Source organism: Hypanus sabinus, chromosome X1, assembly GCF_030144855.1.
Source record: "Hypanus sabinus isolate sHypSab1 chromosome X1, sHypSab1.hap1, whole genome shotgun sequence".
In the NCBI taxonomy this organism is placed as follows: domain Eukaryota; kingdom Metazoa; phylum Chordata; class Chondrichthyes; order Myliobatiformes; family Dasyatidae; genus Hypanus; species Hypanus sabinus.
The window spans coordinates 25,549,167-25,569,244 of record NC_082738.1 but is presented as its reverse complement, the minus strand read 5'-3'; the positions used below and the strand labels follow the sequence as shown (position 1 = coordinate 25,569,244).

The 20,078-nt window shown below is 45.1% G+C and overlaps 1 protein-coding gene across 1 annotated transcript in view; it reads right to left on the bottom strand.

Moving 5' to 3' along the window:
* Nucleotides 1-8,118: 8,118 nt before the first annotated feature.
* Nucleotides 8,119-20,078, bottom strand: part of LOC132384712 (zinc finger protein GLI1-like) — a 219,245-nt gene continuing 207,285 nt past the window's right edge. The window contains exons 14-15 of the mRNA XM_059956100.1: nt 18,754-19,063; nt 8,119-17,816 (exon numbers count right to left, since the gene is read on the bottom strand). Of these exons, the coding sequence (XP_059812083.1) occupies nt 15,376-17,816; nt 18,754-19,063 (2,751 nt within the window). The 3' untranslated portion in view covers nt 8,119-15,375. The remainder of the gene's footprint in view (nt 17,817-18,753; nt 19,064-20,078) is intronic.

Here is a 20,078-nt window from a genome sequence, read left to right as displayed (position 1 = left end):
TTTAGGCAGAGACATATCAAAGATTTTTACTTCTCATGTATATGAAGGATGTAAGTAATAAAGTCAATTCCATTCAGTAGACAGTATATCTCCAGAGATGGAGACAGATTGAGAAAGGGGAGAGAGATGTCTGAGATGGACCAAGTAATTTTAAGGGCAGGGTGGAAGTTGGTGATGAAATTGATGAGCTCAGTATGGGTGTAGGAAGCAGCACCAATGCAGTCGTCGATATAGTGCAGAAAGAATTGGGGAGCAAATGGTTTAATTCATGTTTTTAGTTCAGATAACTGTCTAGTGCTACATTCCACTCCTGATTTTGTTTTTGAAAACCAACTAAAAGCTGAAAATACACCTGTTTCTCTATATAATTCAGAAAAACACCCATTTCCGTACACTTGATAATGTGACTCATTCATACCACTGGTAAAACGTCTGTCTCTCAAAAGTTTGGATGTAGCATTCTATTAGGAAAGCAAAAGAAGTTCTGCCTACAGTGAGATTGGTTTATCAAATTACTATCAAATTCAGAGCTCTGGTCTCTGGTGTGGTTAGTTTTAAACTGCTGAGACTCGAGTGAAAGTGCACCTCACAACGTACCATTCAGTTTTTATCCTGACTGAGGTAACAAAAGTGATGAGAGTCAAGATGTATAGATTTTGAAAGTCCACCTGTACAGTACAAGAAAATGAGGATATCAATAGTTTTAAGGTTTATGCGAAGGAAGGTGTGGAATAGGAATTGGCATACCAACTCCCAGTTTCAATACTATGAAGAACTGGGAAGAAGACAGAGTAAGACAGAGTAAGACAGCTGTAGTTCTGGAGCTTTGAGAGAGGAAACTCTGATCACAACAGTAGTAACTGAAACAAAACTAAGGGTTTGAAACCAGACCCAAGGAAAGATTTTGCTCCCTCAACTTATCAATACTAAATTACTTTGGCTTTCACCCCAGGGGCCCATTTCATAAGTGCTTTTTTTTTGCTTTAAAGTAACTTTATCCATTATTAAAGGCCCTCACCACCCAGGACATGACCTCTTCTCATTTCAGGAGCTTGAAGATGCACACTTGATGTTTTTTCCCCTCTGCCATCAGATTTCTGAACGGTCCTCAATATTTTGCTTTTTTTTTGCACCATTTATTTTTTATACTTATTGTAACATAGCAATTTCTGTACTGCTGCCACAAAACAACAAATTTCATGACATACATCAGTGAAAATAAACCTGATTCTGATCCCTTGTCTATGATGCATTCCAGCCTCCACCATGCCCACCAGTTCCAGAAAGTCTCCAATGAGCCAGCAGACACCCTGGGTACAGATGTATCCTCAGAAGAGGAGCGGGCTGTTAGCTTGGGTGAAACCCTTGATGACCCACTATCTGGACTTGTGAATGGCTACCTTGGCCAGGCCCAGCAGCAGACTGACAAGGAGGAGTTGCCTCTCTACTGGCAGTGAGGAACACCTTAAACTGGACTGCCACTCAATTGGGGGTCACATGAACACCTTTCGCTATGATTTTGAGGATGGCATGGACATATTACACAAAGAGTGCCAGTTCTCACCACTAATTAATGTCCAGCTACCCTTTGTTGGTCTTTTTCAGGAAACCTTAGCATTCTGCATTGGATGCAAGTGGAAGGCTTGGGAGAGGCATGAATATGTCCACTACTTCAATGGTGATGGATCCTAATTTGATCCAATGCCCCAGAATAAATCACCATCCACCAAGTAGTCACTGCAGACTGCCTAAGAGCATTGGCTGCACCAACTGTCCATGCCTCCCTCATAATCCTGCTCCTAGGACAAATGGTGGAGAAATCCTCACTGGCCTTCTCTCAACAATCTGGGCTTTCAGGCTTCTTCCCCTTCCCTCCCTGCCCCACTCCATCAGGCCAAAGGTCTGCCCCCTTCCTGAGTCAGAGGGGGCTCCCAAGGGGCTGAGGCCATGTAGACAGAAATGAATAGTTCCAGGCATTGGGTCTCAAGCCTCCCGCCAGCATTTCAACCATGCACCCTGTAGGAGGGCACAAGGAATGAATGCACTGTCCTCCGCTGGTGCGGTGGTGAGAAGGAGAGCAAGACTGGTCAAGATCAGGCTCGTTCAGAGATCTGCCCTGTTTGGGTGCTGCCCAAAGTAGTACCCATTTATGTCACTCCAGCTACTCATTCCACATCTTTTGGGTCTGTGGGCAGTGGCAGGACAGGGGCTGACTGATGTCCGGCATAGGATGGTGTTCTTTCTCACATCGTCGGAAGTCCTGGTGCTGCATGTTCAGTGGGAGTCGGTTTGCACAGACTCCCATAAGGTGGATCCCTGTCTGAGACTGATACAACTACTGGTGACTCTCCTCTGATGGTGATGGAGGGAAAACTGCTCTTTTCCTTTTATTAAAACATCAACAGTAAACTGGTTAAATTAAAATGTTGACACTTGGGTCCCAGAGGTACTTCAGCCTCTGTGGTGGCTATTAGTCATCTAACAAGCCAGAGGACTTAACTGCTGAATCTTTATAAGGCATTGGTCAGATTGCATTTGGAGTATTGTAGCAATTTTGGTTCCCATATGTAAGAAAGGATGTGCTGGCATTAGAGAGGGTCCAGACGAAGTTCACAAGAATGATCCCAGGAATAAAAGGCATAACATGTGAAGAGCGTTTGATATCTCTGGGCCTCTACTCACTGGAGGTCAGAAGGATGAGGAAGGATCTCATTGAAACCTACTGAATACTAAAAGGCCTGGATAGAGTGGATGTGAAGTCGTTTCCATTAGCTGGAGAACCCAAGATCTGAGGGTGGCCTCAGAATAAATGAACATCCCTTTAAAATGGAAATGAGGAGGAAGTTCTTCACACAGAGGCTGAATCTGTGGAATTCATTGCCACAGAGGACCGTAGAGATCAAATCATTAGGTGCATTTAAGGCAGAGGTTGATAAGTTTGTGACTGGTTAGGGAATTGAAGGTTAGGGAGAAAGCAGGAGAATGGGGTTGAAAATAAAATCAGCCATTACTGAATGGTGGAACAGACTCAATGGGCTGAATGGCCTAACCCTTCTATGTTTAATTGTCACCTGGGAAGCTAGTTGGTTTGAATGGCCTCCTTGAACAGGCTCAAGGATAGACTGACAAAGAGATCCTTTGATAGACTTGATGTTCTCTCTCCCTCTCCCTCTCGCCATCTGTCCCTCTCTCACCTGCTCCCCCTCCCCTTGGCAGCCTCAAGTCCAAATGCTAATTGTAGATTTGTTGCCTATGCTGTGTTCAGACATTCAGTGTGGGTGTAAACGATCAGCCTTGGGTACGTTGACCCTTGCTGGCACACATCACCTCTTCACCTCCCAAAGCTCAGCCCTCCCCAAGTTAACACTCATTTTCTCCCTTCCCACTCCCAACCAAGTTAGTGCATCCTAATGAAGGGTCATCAACCTTAAGGCTTGACTCTGTTTTCCATTCCACTGATGTTGCCTGGTTGCTTTATTTTAAATTTCCAAAACCTATAGCTTATTGTTTATTGGTCATTTAAATCATTTTCCAACTGTTAATTTCCCCCCATTGTCCCTTCTTGTGGATAGCTACTAATTCCAGTCACTGGGAGTACTTCCAATATGACAATCTGCCCTCATATACTACAGTTCTTCACTCCTTAGCTCAGTGCCGCCATGACTTCATCCTCTGTGATACCCACTTTCTATTTTTGATAAGATGTCTGGACTTTAATACAGAAATTTTTAGTATTTAGTTCAACAGTACTTCTTTGGTTGCCCTACATTTCATACTAAAATTGATGTGCTGGGTCACCTTTGATGACATTTTCTCACTGAACATAATCTCTTCTTCCCACCTTCTGGCAAACTGGCTGCATTTCGATTTTAACAGCACCTTTTGTCCTATTGCCAATTCTTGGTCCCGAGGAGAGATGTGGCACTGAAAATAAAAAACCTGCAGAAATAGAAGCAGATAATGTGGAAACACTGAGCAGGTCAGGCAGCATCTGTAGGGAGAGAAACACGGTTAATATTTCAGGTTTAAGACCCCTCACTCCTGTAATCTCACTAAACAGAGCTAAGAGTTGTACAGTATAGTAACAGGTCTGTCAACCATCATAAACAGGAGAAAATCTACAGATGCTGGAAATCCAAGCAACGCATACAAAATGCTGGAGGAACTCAGCAGGCCAGGCAGCATCCATGGGAAGAAATGTACAGTCGACGTTTCAGGCCTAAATCCTTCGGCAGGACTACACCATCCTATCATGCCGATCTATACTAGTCTCACTTGCCTGCATTAATGCCATATCACTCTGTGCTCTGCTTCATTGTTACTGTTCCTGCCTCCTCCTCTCCCTCAATTCCCTTTCAAACCTCCTTCCTCTCACCTTAAACCTCTGTCTAGCCTTAAAGATAGACCTGCCTTGGGAAACGGATCCTGTCTTATCTATGGCTACCTTTATCTATGTCCCTCATATGATCTTATGGATGTGTATAAGTTGATAACAAACACTGATAGAGTGGATAGCCAAAGTCTTTTCTCCTTGGGCAGAAATGGCTAATATGAGAGGGTATAAGGAAAGGTATAATTTTAAGGTGATTGGGGGAAAGTATAGGGGGAGGGATGTCACAGGTGTGAATTTTTTTACACAGAGAGAATGGCAGTGGTAGAGGCAGATACATTAGGGCCATTTTAGAAACTCTTAGGCACATGAATGATAGGAAAAATAGAGGGCTATGTGGGAGGGAAGGGTGAGATTGAATTTAGAGGTGGTTAAGAGTTGACACAACATTGTGGGCCAAAGGGCCTGTACTGTTGTACTGTTCTATGTTCTATGTCACCTGTCAGCTGTCTTTGCTCCAGAGAAAACAGACCCAGCCTTTTCTGCATCCTCTCTGGTTTAGTCACATCCTTCCTATGGTGTAGCAACTAGAAATGCACACAATAATCCCCAGTGCAGTCTCACCTCGTCGACAGTCTTGTACTCAATCCCTCAGCCAATGAAAGCAAGCACACCAAATGGCCCCTTCATCACTCCTGTGTGGACACTTTCAGGGAACTCTGATCTTGTACCATAAGGTCTGTCTGTTCAAGAGCTCTCTTCCCAAAATCAATCACTTTGCACTTGTCTGAGTTAAGTTCAGAAGAACTAAACCTGTGTTCGGTCTACAGAAATGAACCTGCGCTACCCGTTACCAGCCTCTTTAATTCCCCATCCCTCTCCCATTCTGATCTCTTGGTCTGAGACCTCTTACACTGTTAGAAAGAGGCCGAACACATGCTTGAAGAACAAAACCTTATCTTTCTTCTGGGTTCAATATCAGCTAACTCAATTTTACTCCATTTAATGGCAATTTCTGTCATATTGATATTATGATATTGAATCAGATTTTCCTCTCTCCATTCATGCAGCCTGACCTGCTGGGTCTACATTTGCTCTCATCCTGTCACAGATATTCCCTTTCTTCTGTCCCTCCCCCCACCTTCTCTGCTATTAAAAACTAACTTGTATTTCCGTCTTTCCCGGTTTTAGAGAAGGGTTCTTATTAGCTACTTATCCTCCCACAGATGCAGCCTGATCTGCCACATTATTAGAGCACTCTTTGTTTTAAGTTGGGACGGTGACTGACTCTAAGTACAATTGGCCTGTGCATCTTCCAGTTTGTCTGTTGTGTGATATTCCTAAATATTGAATGAAAATTGCCTCCAGGGCTAACAGATTGTTGCCTCGCCTTGGTTGGAGGTCAAGTGATTTGGTGCGTGAAGTGAAATTGGGTGAGATGAGCCCAGCAGCTTGCCTGCTCGCTCAAATTAGCGGGGGAGTGGGATTGTTCTGTGAGTCAGCATTGACCCGATGGGCTGAATTGTCTTCTACTATGTCTTATGGAAAAATAAAACTCAGTAGGGTGTCCCAAGTTCTAATGACTCAGTTGGTTTTGATTGGATCTATGCCCTTTGGCTGTTCATGTGACATTTAGAACCACACATGCAGAACTAAATTTGTTATAAATATTCTAGGCTCTTCTGTTGATTACTGAACAAATGGTGTACTGTGCAGTGTATACATTTGCCATTATCTCCAGAAGTTTCCATGCTTCAGTTCCCATGTTGGTGACTTGCTGTGCTTGTGTGGATTTGCTAATGGACCAATTTATTTTTTGTATGCCGGGTGACCTTGTGTTGAGATTAGGATTGTTTGAAGGACAAGATATTAAATTGACCACTTCCTGGGGTAGACTTTAACTTGGCTTCAGTGTTATATAAAAGCAGCTGTACCTATTTCCTTGTGTGTGCCAGCCACTACTGTCCTAAAAGTAGCCAGCGACTGGACGTTCACAGGATGTGTTCTAGGTCATTGTCAATTTGTTCACTGAATCATGCAAGAAGATGGGTCTGAGACTCAATGTCTGTAAGACTGAGATCCTCCATTGACCTGTACCACGATAAAGATTCACAGAAACACCCTGGGAAATGTAAACAGCTTACTATATCTGGACAGCCACCTCTCAATGAAGGCAGACATTAAGAAAATTTGACACCACTTTCAAAAGCCAGCACAGCTTCTGTTCAATTGAGGAAAGGAGTAGTTGAAGATTAAAGCTTCACACTACAACTCATGGCCTAGTGAGTGGCAGTTATCCCTGCCCTCTTATGTCTGAGACCAGGACTACCTATTTACTGCAAGCAATGGAAAAATACCACCAATGCAATTTCCACAAAATTGTTCAAATTCACCGAAGAGTAATTCATACAGCACAGGTACAGGCCCTTCAACCCAATTAGTCCATCCTGATCTTGGTGCTCATCCACCTCATCCCAATTTTCTGGCTCAGCCCATATCCCTCAAAGTCCATTGCTTCCATTGTACCTGCCTCAACTACTTCCTCTGGCAGTTCATACCGCATACTCACCACCTGTATGGAAGGACTGTAGGGTGCTTTTTTAAATCTTTCCTCCCTCACCCTAAACATATGCCATTAGTTTGGGACTCACCCACTCTGGGGATATGACTTTTACCATCCACCTTATCTTTGCCCTTCATTGTATTAAACATTTCTGAAGTTGCCCATCATTCTCCGACATTCCAACCAATATTGGTGCCTTCACTCAGTCTAACATCCCCAGCACTGAGGGCATGATTACATGTTGTTTGCCTGGCTAACGAAAGCTCCTGAAGCATGAGCTGTCACAAGGAGCGATCACTAGGGAGATGAGAAAAGATTCAGGGATGTGCTCGCATCCTCCACTGGGGATCTTTGACCCACAACTGCTCAGTGCGAGGAGGGAGCAATTCAAGGAGAGCAGTGGAAGGAGCACAGCGCATCACAAAATACCACCCCCTCAGAATCCACAGAACCGAACCATAAATAAGTCAGCCATATCGCTCTGTGCCAGCACTTGAGGCTGTGGTTGTCTCAGGATTGCATAAAGGTGACAAACTATTAAACAGTGGCAAAAGCCCCTCTGGTTCAGTAATGTCCATTTCAGAGAATCCTTTCCTAGTCTGGCCTGTGTGACTCTACACCAATGGCAATGTGGTTGATTCTTGGATGCCCTCTGGGACAATTAGCTCAAGGACAATTAGGGATAGGCAGTAGGTACTTGGCCTTAAACACAAGAGATTCAGCAGATGCTGGAAATAAAAGAGTAATACTGGTGAAGGGTCCAGGCTGAAACGTTGACTATTTATTCCTCTCCTTAGATGAGCCTGACTTGCTGAGATCCTCCAGCATTTTCTGTGAACTGCTAGACCTTGTCAGACACACGGCCTAAGCCTGATATGAATATGCAGTGTTGTTGCTTACTGCCCCCTTGTGGCTATTCGGGGTGGAACCATCTTGCCGATAACAGAACCAAGTGTGTGCAAGCCAACTGTATAACGTGCATTAAGATTCTCAATGTTCACAGATTCTCACTCAGTATTTACTTGTCAGACAATGCCACAGCCAGAATTGTGTATCCGTAATCTTCAGCATTTGGCTCAATGAATAGTGAAGACAATTGGTCACACAAAGACGGAAGGCTTCTCTATGAGAAACTTGTTTCTTATGTTAGTTGTACAAAAAAATTACACAAAAGTATTGAACAAAAGTCTTAGCCACATATATATATATATATATATATATATATATATATATATATATAGCTAGGATGCCACAGTACTGTATTTATCAACATGGAGCAGAGAGCAAGTTTGTAAATCTGGTGGAAGCAAAGGATGCTTGGAATGGCGAGGGTGGGGTGGCAGAGGTGTACCAGGGTTTGGTGCAGGTGCAGACATATCCAATCCTGAGACACACCGGGCAAGGTCGTTTGATTCCAAACAATTGGTTTATTAATAATTACAGAATGTCTCTCTGGTGCTTCCCGCTCCCTCCCCTCTCCCTTCCCTTTTTCCCAATCATGATTCCCTTCTCCCTCCACTCTCAGTCCACAATAGAGACCCAGATCAGAATCAGGTTTATCATCACTCACATATGTCATGAATTTTGTTTTATTTTGCAGTAGCAGTATAGTACTGTGGTGAACTACATATACCTGTCTGGACACGCCCCCTGCTGACTGCTCCTGTGGCTCCTCCCACAGACCCCTGTATAAAGGCGATTGAGGCCTGAGCCCGGCCTCTCAGTCTCCAGGATGTAGTATGGGGGTCAACCACTGCTTGTTCCTTCTTCCAGTCAATAAAAGCCGATATCTCGACTTTACATCTCAGAGTGAGTTATTGATGGTGCATCAAGTACCATACATAAAATTGCTACAGTATGTATGTAAATTGCTATATACGTACCTAAGACTTTTCACAGTACTGTTCCTGTCTCTACCACTTCCTCAAATCGCTCATTCCACTCTTGCCCCTCGGATCCCTTTTAAATCTTTCCCCTCTTATCTTGAAAAGACTGTCACCATTCATCTTATCTATACCCCTCAGGATTTCATGAACATCTATCTATACCTAATAGAGTAGTCACTGAGTGTATGTTTGTGGGCTTCTGCTGCTGTAGCCCGTCCACTTCAAGGTTTGATGTGTTTGTGCGTTCAGGGATTTCTTCTGCACTCCACTGTTGTAACATGTGGTTGTTTGAGTTACTGTCAGCTTGAACCAGCCTGCCCATTCTCCTCTGACCTCTCTCATTGACAGTCCATTTTCTCCCACAGAACTGCCGCTTGCTGGATGTTTTTTTTTATTTTTGCGCCATTCTCTGTAAACTCTAAAGATAGTTGTGCGTGAAGATCTCAGCAGTTTCTGAGATACTGAGACCACCCCGACCGGCACCAACAGTCATTCCACGGTCAAAGACACTTTGATCACATTTCTTCCCATTCTGATGCTTGATTTGTACAACAGCTGAATCTCTTCACCATGTCTGCATGCCTACATTGAGTTGCTACTGCATGACTGCCTGATTTGACATTTGCATTAACAAGCAGGTGTACAATTGTACCCAATAAAGTGACCACAGTACAAGCCTCCTTCCCTCTAGTCTCTACTTAAAACAAATTTCATGATATATGTCAGTGCTAATAATTCTGATTCTGAATTTGAGCCCTCTGTTCCCAACAATATCCTTAAGAGTCTTTCCTTCAGCCCTCTAGCTTAATCACATCATCTAGTAGTATGTTGACTAGAACTACACACAATACTCCAAATGTGGTCTCACCAAATGTCTTGGACAGCTGTAGGATGATCTTGTACTCAGTGCCCTGTCCAATGAGAGTAATCATGCTATACGCCTTCTTCGCCACCTTGTTTGCCAGTGTTGTCACTTTCAAGGATCTATGTACCTGTACCATAAGGTCCTTCTGTTCCACAACATTCCACAGGGCCCTGTCATTCACTGTGTAGGTCCTGCCCTGGATTAACTTCCAAAACTTTGTACAATACACATGAAGGATAAATAAATCAGTGGGTCCCTGGTCCTGATTCCTCAGACACGAGCAACTCTCTCCTGTGGTTCCTCATCAGAGCGTGGAGAGTGAGCACCGCCAGGCCCAAGCAGATCTGACAGCCCCAATCAGTGATGCAGGCAGCATTCCTGAGTGCAAGATTGTATAAATGGTTAGGACCAATGCACAGTTCCCATATTTTCTTATGGTGTAGGAGGCAATTTGGCCCATTGACAAGGGAATCTGCTATTCCCTTCCTACTTTCCCAGTTGAGCTGGATCCTACTGTAATCTCAGACATTTTTCACTGTCCACCACACCACCAATTTTGGTGTCAAAGTTTGTATAACGCCAAAGCCTGTCTGCCATTCAAACCTGAAAGCATAAAAAGTGGGAGCAGGAGAACAGGAGAAGGCCATTTGGCCACCTTCTCCCCATTCCAACATGATTGTGGCTGATCACCCACTCTGTACCATGTTCCTGCCTTCTCCCCACTTCTCTTGATCCGTATTACATTGGGAAACCTATCCATCTCCTCTTGGGTACACTCACTGACATAGTCTCCACTGCCTTCTGTGGTGGAGAATTCCACAGATTCACCACCTCTAGGTGAAGATATTTCTCCTGATCTCACTTCTGTATTTCGTACCCATACCCAGAGGCTGTGACTCCTTGGGTCTGGATTCTCTCACTATCGAAACATCCTCCCCATATCCAACCTGTCCCGTTCTCTTTGAACATTATACATTTCTTTGAGATCCTCACTCATCTTTCTGAACTCCAGTAGCTACAGTCCTAACCGAACCATTGCTCGTCCAGTGCCATCCTCAGGGATCAGTTTGGTGAACCTAAATACAGCCTTTCTGAAGTAAAAAGCACAAAACTGCAAGTAGAGTTCACACCACGGCACAGTGTTCCTGTAGGGAACAGTTGGACTTTGGGAGCAGTTTCATGAATCAACAATTTTGTAATATTGTCTGTTTTATCCAAAGCACACTCCCTACATTTCCAAACTGAGCCCAACAACGCATCGATGATCTGGGATTAATGCCTTGGTCAGGGAAGCACAATGCTGCACCTGGTAGAACAGGTGTACCTGTACCATAGCTCCAGAGACCTGGGTTCAGTCCTGACCTCTGGTGCTGTCTGTGTGGAGTTTGCATGTTCTCTGTGACCCCCAAATGCTCCGGTTTCCTTCCGTATCCCTGAGACATGTAGTGTTGGTGGGTTAATTGGCCACTGTAAATTGCCACTAGTGTGTGGCTGAGGGGTAGAATCTGGAGGAAGCTGATGTTGGGAGAATTTTGTGAGGGAAATGGGACTGATGAGATTGCTCTGAGAGCTGGAATAGACTTGATGGGCCAAATGGCTTCCTACACTATAGAAAAATATCCACTTGGAGTGCTGCTTACATCACAGAATGGGATTGTCAGCTCTGCTTGGGCCAGGCTCCCTCAGTCTGACAGTGCTCACTCTCCACCGGTGCCTGAGGAATCTCTGTGCAGTGCGACCACTGATCTATTTATCCTTCACGTTTCTTCTGCTCTTAACGTCAGTCTGTCAGAGGAAGCTTTCTTTCAGGGTGGGAGTTACTTGGCATTTCAAGACAGCTCGGCTTTGTTGAGAACCAAGTAGGTGGTTGCAGAAGATAGCACGTGCACTCTGCCAATTGTTGCACAGCTTTATTTGAAAAAAACGTACAAAAATACCTGATCATTCTGTCAATGCGCTGTTACGTTGCAAAGAACCAAAACAATAAACTGATCATGTACAATCTGTCTCCTCTGATTCTTTGTAAATAAAGAGAACTCTATGTAATAGTAATTAAGCATTTGATTTACATACAAAAAATACAGCATAAAAGTAATTTCTCTATCACAGGCTGTCCCTGCATAAGGAACAGATTCCCTTTTTACAGACATGCAGAAGTTGATTTTGTCCATGAATTGGAAAACACACAAAATTACTGGATACATAACTATACCTCCACAGATTAATAAAAATATTTCTTCATTTTCTTCCCCTAGTACAGAATCAGGATGTCCCACAATCAATAGCTGGTTTTGATGAGCATGAATTATCAGTGATTAGTGCATTGTTTAATAGAGAGTTGCTGCACAAGCATCCATAGAAGTTATTGTTATCAGTTTCCAAAGTAACTCCCTTAAAGGAGCCTCCAGCAGTGAACCTGGCAGCCTGTGTTCTTCAGAGGCAGTGGTGGCAGAGATGTTACATGGAAAATTGATAGTGTTTCGCTGATCTCTTTCATATGTAGGGGTGTACAAAAATCTGCTGCTTATAACATAGGGGAGGCCCTGTACGTACTGCTGTGAATTCCATACCAAGAGGGAATGCTCATTTGAAATGTTTTAAAATGCTTTTTCATTGTCCCTCAGCCCTGTTCTGAATTTGACTCTCCTGCTATCTACATAAAAATCAATCGCAGAGTTCACTTTCTCAGCAAAAGAGGATGCAACGGTCTTTCAATTTATACCTGCTAATGATTAATTAATACCATCATAAAGGGCAGGTTCCAAAATAACTACACCTGAAGTAGAGAAGAACTCCTTCTCACAAACTGCCAGGTGTCAAAAGCCCATATTCAAAATCGAAACTGGGCTAGCAACCCAAGAACTGAACTGAACTGAATTCAAGTGTAGACATTTTATTTTGATGGATAAATTTAATCACTCCTTTCACCAGATGTAGGTGTCAGAAAATTTTCAGTAAAGCTGAACTACGTACCTATGATGTCACAATAAATGCAAACAAGAAATGTGATTGTGTTCTCATACACTCTCAACTTTGCAGAAAGAGAGGTGCTTATGAAATTTGTAATATTGGTGGGGAAAGGTCTGTCACTGTGTAATACTGGGGTGCAGTACCAGTAGGGACAGATCTTCACTGTACAACTACTGGGGTACAGTATCGCTGGGGGTGGGTCTGTCACTGTGTAATGCCAGGGTACAGTACTGGTGGGGTGGGGTCTGTCACTCTATCACGGGGGGACAATACTGAATGGGTATGATACTGTGTAGGACTGCTGCTGGGCTCTGGCCATTGTGTCGATACGTACCTGCATGCTCATCGAAAATGCTGGCATACAACACTAGAGATTACCCACTGCTGGGATTCATATGTATAGCAACAGACAAGATGCTGGAGGAACTCAGCAGACGAGGCAGCATCTGTGAAAAAGAGTAAATAGTCAACGTTTCAGGCCGAGACCCGTCAGCAGGGCTGGAATGGAAGGGGGAAGGAGTCAACTAAGAATGTGGGGGCGGGGGGGGGGGGGGGGAAGAAGTACAAGGTGGCAGAAGGTGCCAAGTGACAGGTGAAATCAGGAGGGGGTTGAAGTAAAGAGCTGGGAAGTTGATTGGTGAAAGAGATACAGGGCTGGAGAAGGGGGAATCCTACAGGAGAGGACAGAAGGCCATGGAAGAAAGGGAAGGGGGAGGAACACCTGAGGGAGTTGATGGGCAGGTAAGGAGATAAGGTGAAAGAGAGAAAAGGGGAGGGGGGCATTATTGGAACTTCGAGTATTGATGTTCATGCCATCAGCTGGGAGGCTACCCAGGCAGAATATAAGATGTTGTTCCTCCAACCTGAGTGTGGCCCTGTCATAGCAGTAGAGGAGGCCATGGACTGACATGTTGGAATGGGAATGGGAAGTAGAGTTGAAATGGGTGGTCACTGGGAGATCCCGCTTTTTGTGACGGACAAAGCAGTCTCCCCATCTACATCGGGTCTCACTGATACACAGAAGGCCACAACGGGAGGACTGGATACAAAAGATGACTCCAACAAATTCACAGGTGACGTGTCACCTCACCTAGAAGGACTGTTTGGAGCCCTGAATGGTAGTGAGGGAGGAGGTGTCGGGGCAGGTGAAGCACTTGCTTTGCTTGCAAGGATAAATGCCAGGAGGGAGATCAGTGGGGAGGAAAGAGTGGACAAGGGAGTGGCTTAGGGAGCGATCCCTGCGGAAAGCAGGAAGTGAGGAGGAGGGGAAGATGTGTTTGGTGGTGAGGTCCCATTGGAGATGGCAGAAGTTCCGGAGAATTATGTGCTGGATGCAGAGGCTGGTGGGGTGGTAAGTGAGGGCAAGAGGAACCCTATCCCTGGTGGGGTGGCAGGAGGATGTAGAGAGGGCAGATGTGTGCAAAGTGGAAGAGACGTGGATGATGGCAGCATTGATGGTGGAGGAAGGGAAGCCCCCTTCTTTGAAGGAGGAGGATATCTCAGTTTTTCTGGAATGAAAAGCCTAATCCTGAGAGCAGGTATGGTGGAGACGGGAGAATTGAGGGAAGGGGGATGGCATTTTTACAAGTGGCAGGGTGGGAAGAGGTATAATCCAGATAACTGAGAGTTTGTGGGTTTATAAAATATATCAGTAGTTAGACTGTTACTGGAGATGGAGACAAGAGAGAGATTGAGATACGGGATAGAAATGTTGGAAATGGACCTACAAGTAAATTTGAGCACAGTGTGGAAGTTGATGAAATCAATGTATATTTTGAGATGTGTATTGTGCAGTGACACAATATTAAAGTATTCTCATTCAATTTGTATTCCATGCCAAATAATCCTGATGACCAAACTAACATCTTGTTTCTATCCCAGTTATATTTATCTTAGAGCTTTGCAAACTAATTGTGTCAACTTTGGCAAGTAAAGATAGTATGCTGTATAAAAGTATAGTGTCAGCTATCAGCATCTAAAATCTGTGTTTTTGAAAAGTACTTCAGACTTTCTGTATTTGAAACCCAGAGGATGTAGATGTGATATCCTTCCACTATGAATACAGCGAATTCATCAATTTCATGAGTATTATAGAACTACTCATCTCAGTCATTAATAATCCAGGCCTAAATATGTAACTTCTTTTCCAAAGACTATTTTGAAATGTAAAATCTGGTGTGATGGGTCAATTCAGAGACTGTGGGCAGGAGCCTCTTCAGACTTAAGTTACAACTCTGAATTTGACCTTTGAACTTTGGGTGTGTGCTGATAATTCCTGAGATGCTGAAATTTCTTTTGTTGGGAGCAAAAGGTAAGAGTGTGGATGCATGGTGAGATGCAGGGAGCTGATTGCATCACCTGGCAAGAGCTGTCCATTTGAATTATACCTGAACAGACAGCGATACGTTTTACAAAAACTGACTAAGAGGAACAGATTCAAACACAGTGTTTGTCTGACCATCTGTCTGTATGGTCTCCAAGTGTAATCTATCTTTGGAGTCTCATTTCAGCCCATAGCTTGCTCTCAGCCATAAAATGGCTTGGGGATTAGATATTCTGAGCACAGTTGGGGTAGGACACTTGACATCTGGTCAAAATATTGCATGATTTCCTCTTGCTTAGCAGGTCAGACTTCACTGATAAGACATTTGAACTGTTACATTCTCAACGGCTGTTGACAAGAGGCAAGTTGGAACTTACAGTTCTAGTACTGTGAAGTTAATAAATGCCACACCCTCTCATTTCATCAGCAAGAGTCTCATTATGACATGGTATTGAGAAACTTTCTTTCCCCTGCCAGTGTTGTCAACACTGAACTCATGTCACTGATAGCCATGTTGGACATTCCTGTTTGCAATGTGAAGGAATTGTAGGGAGTTGTTAGGCAAGAGGACGCTTGAGAAATGTTCGGAATGATGTTGGGAGTCAGGGTGGCTGTCGTCAGGGATGGATTTCCTCCGTCATCCAAAATTGCTCCAAAGTCAATCTGAGAATGCTGAAGATCCAAGGAGTCTATGCAACTCGACATCTGGCTGGCCTCCGGGTAAATTGATGTGTCAAGCTTCATAGGGTCCACGCTCAGCATTGTCTGCTGCTGAAGTGCACAGTTGTTTTGTAATGGATACATCTGTACTGAGTTTGACACCTGCTTCCTCAACTGTGGCCTTCCTTGCTGGGTTTGCATCTGTCTAGAGTAAAACAATAAATTCCCATCTTCTGGTGTCTCCAGTTCACACTGTATTGGTGGAAGATTGATTGTTTTTTCTCTGCTGACTGTTGTTGGCTTGTGAACAGGGCTTGCGTGCGGCAGGTACTCTTTCTGAGCCACTTGGCTGCTGAGAAGCTTCTGGGCTGATGGAGGGTGCGGCACCATCCTTGGAGTGTAGCACTGACCACCTGGGTTCATCAAAGTCTTTGGCTGGATTTGACCTTCTTGAGAGGATGGACTTAGTAAACCTGGCTGACTTTGGCAATCTCCGTAAGCTGAGTACGGATGACTTTGGGTCCTGAGGCTGTGAGGAGGGCTACATATGGCTTGGATCGGACTACCAACGTTGACGTCCAGTGGTGGTGTGACACTATTGCTGTGCTGTGGCTCACCCCACATGAGGACCTGCTGCGACTGGATGTAGTTCCTCACCATCATCTCCTTGACTTGCATCATGGGCGTGTGCACTCGGCTCCGTAATGGGGAGCTGTGCATTCCTGAGGTTGCGGCTGCATCAAAGCAGGAACGTGATGAGCATTCCATCTGTTGCTGGCTCATCTCTTCGGTGTTAGCTATGGTTTGTTTAGGTAGGTTGAAGTTTGGCCTGGTCACTATTGCTTGCTTTATGCTTTGGCAGGGATTTAACATTGGCACTATCTGGTGCAACTGATGCTCTGGTTTAATCTGTTGATATTCAGGGTGTGCCATTTGGTCATGGTTAAACATACTCTGCTCGCTCAGGGCATTGTGAGTCACATTCACGTTTTGCTGGATAAAATTATTCAAGTACTGGGAAGAATGCGGGCTCTGACTGACCCGCTTAAGGCACTGACTAAGTTGGGCCGGGCTTGGCTCAATGCTCTGCTGATTCGGAATTTCAATGGAGCTGACATCCATGCTCCCCGAGCTAACCTCATTCCACTGAACTGGCATGTTGTTCTCATGAGAACATCCCTGTCCCTGGTTCTGGAACTGATCGACAGCGTATTGCTGCTGTGCCATGTTACTGTCCATCGGGGCCTGTTGGGCTAAGCTAACCTGCATGTTTCCTGCATTTCTATTGGAGTTGCCATAGAGCTGTTGACTGGGCATTCCCACTGCGTTGTGAAGCTCCACCGTTTGTGTGTTGCAGACACGATCATTTAATAAAGGAACATTGGCCCCTTGGTAATTCTGATAAGGCGCCATGTCACCGGGAAGCCCAGGATTGGCTTGATTGGACGTTTCCATGGTGACAGCCTCCATCAGGATATTTTCAGTGATACTTGGCGGGCGCGGGGAGTAGATGCAACCGTGGAGATTTGTTTCCGAGCCCGCAAGATGCTGCGGGTTGTAGTTTCTCCTTGGGATCATGGAAGGGCTGATGTCATTGAGGTTGTTGAATCGCTGCACCTTCGGCATCAACTGCGCGCCGTCGGCCACCCGCACTGGTTCACTCGATCGCCTCGAGTCGATGGCATGGACGTCCTGGTGTCTGAGCATGGCTGCACCATAGCCATGGAAACTGCCGTCCCCGCCTCGGCAAGGGCCGTGAGGTGGGAAGGTGGGCCTGGTGGGGTTGCTCAACTCACTGACATTGGTGCCCGCCTGCTTCAGGTTTGATAAGGGCGTGGGTGGTGGTCCTCCTGTGGCCGCGGCGTACCTGGCTTTAAGGCGGTATTGCTGTAATGGGGAGAGGGTGGGCAGTGCCGGGAGCATGGAACACTGGCTTACCTCACTGCATCCCTGTGAGGAGTCGGGGGACATGGGGTTGTACGATTCATTGTTGCCACGGCCCCCCACCAGGGAGACTTCACTGGACCGACGGCTGGACAAGTAAGGAGAGATAGTTGATGACCTCCGGCTGACCGTGTATGCTGAGCTGACGGTGCTGGTGGTGCTACTGCGGCGCTCGGTGAGCTGGTTCCTTGCCGCGGGATCTCTGGCCGACAGCTCCGCAAGGCGGTGACATGGCTGTGCCAAGGATACACACGTGGCGACTTCTCCAGGCAAAGCTGCAAACAATGAAAAGAAGAAAGGCTACAGAAGCTTCTGTACAGCATATAGTCACAGCACAGAAATAGGCCTAACTAGTCCCAGCTCCCTGCATTTGACACATGTTACTCTGGACCTTTCCTATCTGTGTACCTTTAAAACATTGTTAAAGTAATTGCTTCAACCACTTCTTCTGGCAGCTCGTTCCATATACCCCTTCACCCCTCGGAGTGAAGAAGTTGCCTCTCAGGTTCCTATAAAATCAATCCCCTCTCGCCTTAACCCATGCTCTTGAGTTCTTCATTCTCCAGTTCTGGGATAAGGATTGAGTGCATTTACCCTATCTATGCCCCTCATGATTTAATACACCTCTGTAATCTCAGTCTCCTACGCTCCGAGGGGAAAGTATGCTAACCTGCCCAACCTCTCACTCTAACTAGGATCCAGACAACATCCTTAGCAGAATACTTCGATGATTATTGTTTCAACTTTGTTTCCAGTCATGGGTGTCACAGAAACTTTTATAAACTTCTATTGGGTCTCTCCTTAGACTTCGTTGTTCCAGAGAAAACAACTCAAGTTTCTCCAACCTCTTCTTGTAGCTCAAACCCTCACATCCAGGCAGCATACTGGTAAATCTCTTCAGCACCCTCTCCAAAACCTCCACATCCTTTCTGTAATGGGACAATCAGAACTGCACACAATACTCCAGCTGCAGCCTAGCCAATTTTTTATACATTTACAACATGACTTCCCAACACTGTACTCAAGTCTCCATTTAATAAAGGCAAGCATATTATCGGCCTTCTTTATCATCCATGGTCACTTTCAGGGAGGTATATACCCACTTGTTTGAACATTGATAAAACTGGCCAGCACAGGGGTAAAAGCACAGCCTGACTGCCTCCACAGGAGTCAAATAAGATCTACAAGATTTCCCATGGCCAGATTACTCACCAATACCTTGTATCATGGGTAGCTTCACCGCCCGTGAGGGCGGCATGGGTTTGCGTATCTGCTTGAGCTTTCCAATCTTCAGGTTGGCCAACCGCTGCAGTGCTGTGGCATTCCTGCGCAGCCCGGCATCTGCCGCACCCAAATGAACCGTGGAATCTGTGGAGGGCACGTCTTCGATGCTCGTCAGGTCTTCGAAGCTGCCGCCGCCATTAACATTCATCTCCACCCCGCTGTCGTTGTTGTTGGCGCTTCCCTGAAATGATCTATCACTGCTGCTTGATGATCGACCTCCAGGGCTGGTCTGCAACTTCTGAAACAAAACCAACATGAACAATCTGCTTTACCAAGAGTCTCCCGTCTTCCTCTTACCGTGAACTTTTGTGCTCCATTCACAACGTCCTTACCTCAGGCTATGCATTAGTCCTTCATATCTGTATCTCTGCCAGTATAAGGAATGAACCATCAACTTCAGGAAGAGAAAGTCAGGAGATCGCACCGTCAGAACTCATGGGGGGGTGGGGATGTCAGAGGTGGAGAGGGTCAACATGCTACCATGTGATATGTGCATGCCTTGCTGAAAGTAAACCTGAACTACACTCGTATTTTCGGGCTCCCCACATCTTTCTTTGAATTAATTTAATGTTTTGAAGCTACAAAACATAACACTACTTCCCTACAACCATGGGTAGCACTATGTTTTACAGTACCAGCGACCCAGGTTCAATTCCAGCCATTTCCTGTAAGGAGTTTGTACGTTCTCCCCATTTCCTCTGGGTGTTCCAGTTTCCTCTCAGTCCAAAGCTGGTAAGTTAATTGGTCATTGTGAGGGATAAACTGGGTGGCAGGTCAAACTCAAGAAATAAATAACTATCAGGTTCTTGAGCCAACCCTCATCCTACCTCAGCAACGGAACACTCAGGGTCGCTTCTTGCATTACCATATAGCAGTCTCTGGTTGTGTATTTTGTACAGTTTATTGTATAATTTATGTTCTGTGCTGTCTTCATCATTGTTCTTTGTTGTTTTGGCTTTACATAACTAAATGGATCATCCTTCCTCTAACAACTTGGGTTCTAGCCTTCAGAGGTACAGCACACTGGAATGCAGTCTTAATGCCCTCTCCTGCAGGACGCTAATCATAAAAATTTCTGCTCCATCCTACAATGTGTTAACTGTCCTTCTTCACTGGCTAAATTGAGGTAAGAATTAAAGCAAGACACACAGAACATAGGACAGTACTGCACAGTTCAGGCCCTTTAGCCCATGATGTTGTACCGACATTTTAACCGACTCTTAAGGTCAACCAAACTCATTCCCCCAACTTAG